The 2500-nt window shown below is 27.2% G+C and overlaps 1 protein-coding gene across 1 annotated transcript in view; it reads right to left on the reverse strand.

Moving 5' to 3' along the window:
• The window catches only part of LOC119597959 (neuronal acetylcholine receptor subunit beta-4-like), a 6622-nt gene extending 4713 nt beyond the window's left edge, over positions 1-1909 (reverse strand). The window contains exons 1-2 of the mRNA XM_037947626.1: positions 1905-1909; positions 24-180 (exon numbers count right to left, since the gene is read on the reverse strand). Of these exons, the coding sequence (XP_037803554.1) occupies positions 24-180; positions 1905-1909 (162 nt within the window). The remainder of the gene's footprint in view (positions 1-23; positions 181-1904) is intronic.
• Between the last annotated feature and the right edge of the window lie 591 nt (positions 1910-2500).

Genomic DNA, 2500 nt, shown 5'->3' on the forward strand with positions numbered 1-2500 from the left:
TATATATACATATGAATTTTTACCAGATTGAGATAAGAAGAGCCCCGATTTTGAGGACACGTTGGTAATCTCCTGGTGTGGGCGAGACCGGGCAGACGTTCCTGTGTACCCCTAAGAGTCGCTAAGAGAAGGAGCTCGTCAGAGACTTCCTGCGCTTGCCTGGGGTACGGGCTCGCTCTCCTACGTAGAGGATTAATGTAGGTAAGTATTAGAGGTTGATATGGATCGATATTCCTTATATAGTGGGGTGTGTGTGTTCATGTCCTGTTTACATAATATATTTGGTGCAAATGTGTAACGTTGATGTAATTGATTTTCTTATTTCTTTTTATTGGTGTCAAGATTTTGTTAACTTCTGTAAATTTAATCACTCCTGAAAAAAAAGGGTTTTCCTTAATTTTTTTTTCACCAGTGTGCCTTTATGGTTCGTAATATATTTTATAGAATATTTTCTGGTTCATTTTTTGTTGTCATAAGCTATTTTATCATCATTCCGTGATAATAAATATATCATTATTTCTAGTCGTGTGTTCCGGATCCTCTGTTTATCGAATAATCTTTGTATGTTATGGCGTCCTAGGGCTATGTTCATTTGTCATGGTGGTGGATAAATAGATTGACGTGTGATTATTTTACGTGACCAGAATGCTCGCAAATTATATGTGATTACAAACACATTCCTTCTTAATTCTAAGTCCCATCATTAGTCGCTTGTAAATTGAAAATACTTGACAATTTTTTTTTTTTGGGTTTTTTTTTTTTTTTGTAAGGAGTCATGTGTGGTATGGTTTTACCCTCCGTATCTCCCTATTTCGTAGGAATAAAACACGATTTAAGTTCTCTTTATTATAGCATTTGGTTCTTATCTTCGATTTTCTTTTTTTTTTTTGTCTTTTTTTATAACCTATTGCATTTTGGAAATTTGAACTGTTTCAGCACTACTTAGTGAGTACAAACGATTAAAGAAAAAGTGGAACAACTGTATGGTAATAGTAAATAGTAATGATTATAACAATTATTATGATATGATTTATAATGAATAATGCTAATAATAAGTAGGAATAATATATAAATAATAATAATGATAATAATGAAATAATAATACATAACAATAATAACAACAAACAACAACAACAACAACAATAATAATAATAATAATAATTATTATTATTATTATTATTGATAATTATAATAATAATAATAATATATCATAACAACAACAATATAATAAAAATCACAGACAATAGAACAATAATGAAATAATGATAAGTACAACATATAATGATGATTGATTATAATAATAGTTGATATGATGAATGATAATAACAATAATGATAAACATTTAATGATGATAATATAGAAGCAAATATAATAGCAATACAAATAGTAATAATGATACTAACATAATAAAATAATAATAACAATATAATAGTAATATAACAGTAAACATGAATAATATTATGTAATAATGATAATAATAACAGAACAAATAACAACAAAACATATTATGATAATAATAAATAACAAACAATAATACAATAACACTAATGATATGATAATAATACTGATATATAATAATAGTTATTAGTATTATTACTCATTATTATTATTGTTATTATTATTGATTATCATTATTATTATTATTATTTTATTACACAGTGTAATAATATAAGAGGGAAATGATAATCCTAATAATACAACATATGTAGCGCAATATGATATGATAATGATATGAAAATATAGTATAACCATAATGATAGAATGATAATAAATATGATAACAATAACAGCAATCATGATGATCATCAGTATCAACATTGACCTTATTAATATCATTACTCCACACGTTGGTTATCATTATTGATATCTTACTTACTATGCTGTGTTACTCATTACCATAGTTACGCCATCATCGCATTATCATTACTATCCCCGTTGTGTTTTAATATAGCAGCAATATGAAGCGAAACAAGGGATAGCATAAAAAAAAATCCTCCTCGTCTTACCTGGCATTTTTGCAATATTTGCCCAGGATGATTGCGACGATTCCGGAAAATCAACATGACGTTTTGTTAACCAACAGCAGGTAAATTTCTCTCTCAGTATTTCATTTCATATTGACAATATTCAAAGAAAAATATATTTGGGAGAAAACTGAATAAAAAAAAAAACAAGTGATAATTGTTCGCGAGATTATGGAATATATATATATCTTATATATATATATATATATCTATATAGATATATATATAATATATAATAATTGCCATGATTCCTAAGGTTAAAACGCATGTCAAATATAAACCACATACTTTTCCGGAACAACACTCTGGATTATCACTACGAATATTTTATCATTATCCAGATGATCTCGTTGCATTATGACAGAATGATGTTATTAGTGACGAATTCTGACACTTAACTTCTACCAACTTATAATAGGTTTAATACAAATAATTAATGAATTATTATGTACCGCCGTAACTAACAAATAACAACTA

Source organism: Penaeus monodon, chromosome 40 (assembly GCF_015228065.2).
Source record: "Penaeus monodon isolate SGIC_2016 chromosome 40, NSTDA_Pmon_1, whole genome shotgun sequence".
Lineage (NCBI taxonomy): Eukaryota > Metazoa > Arthropoda > Malacostraca > Decapoda > Penaeidae > Penaeus > Penaeus monodon.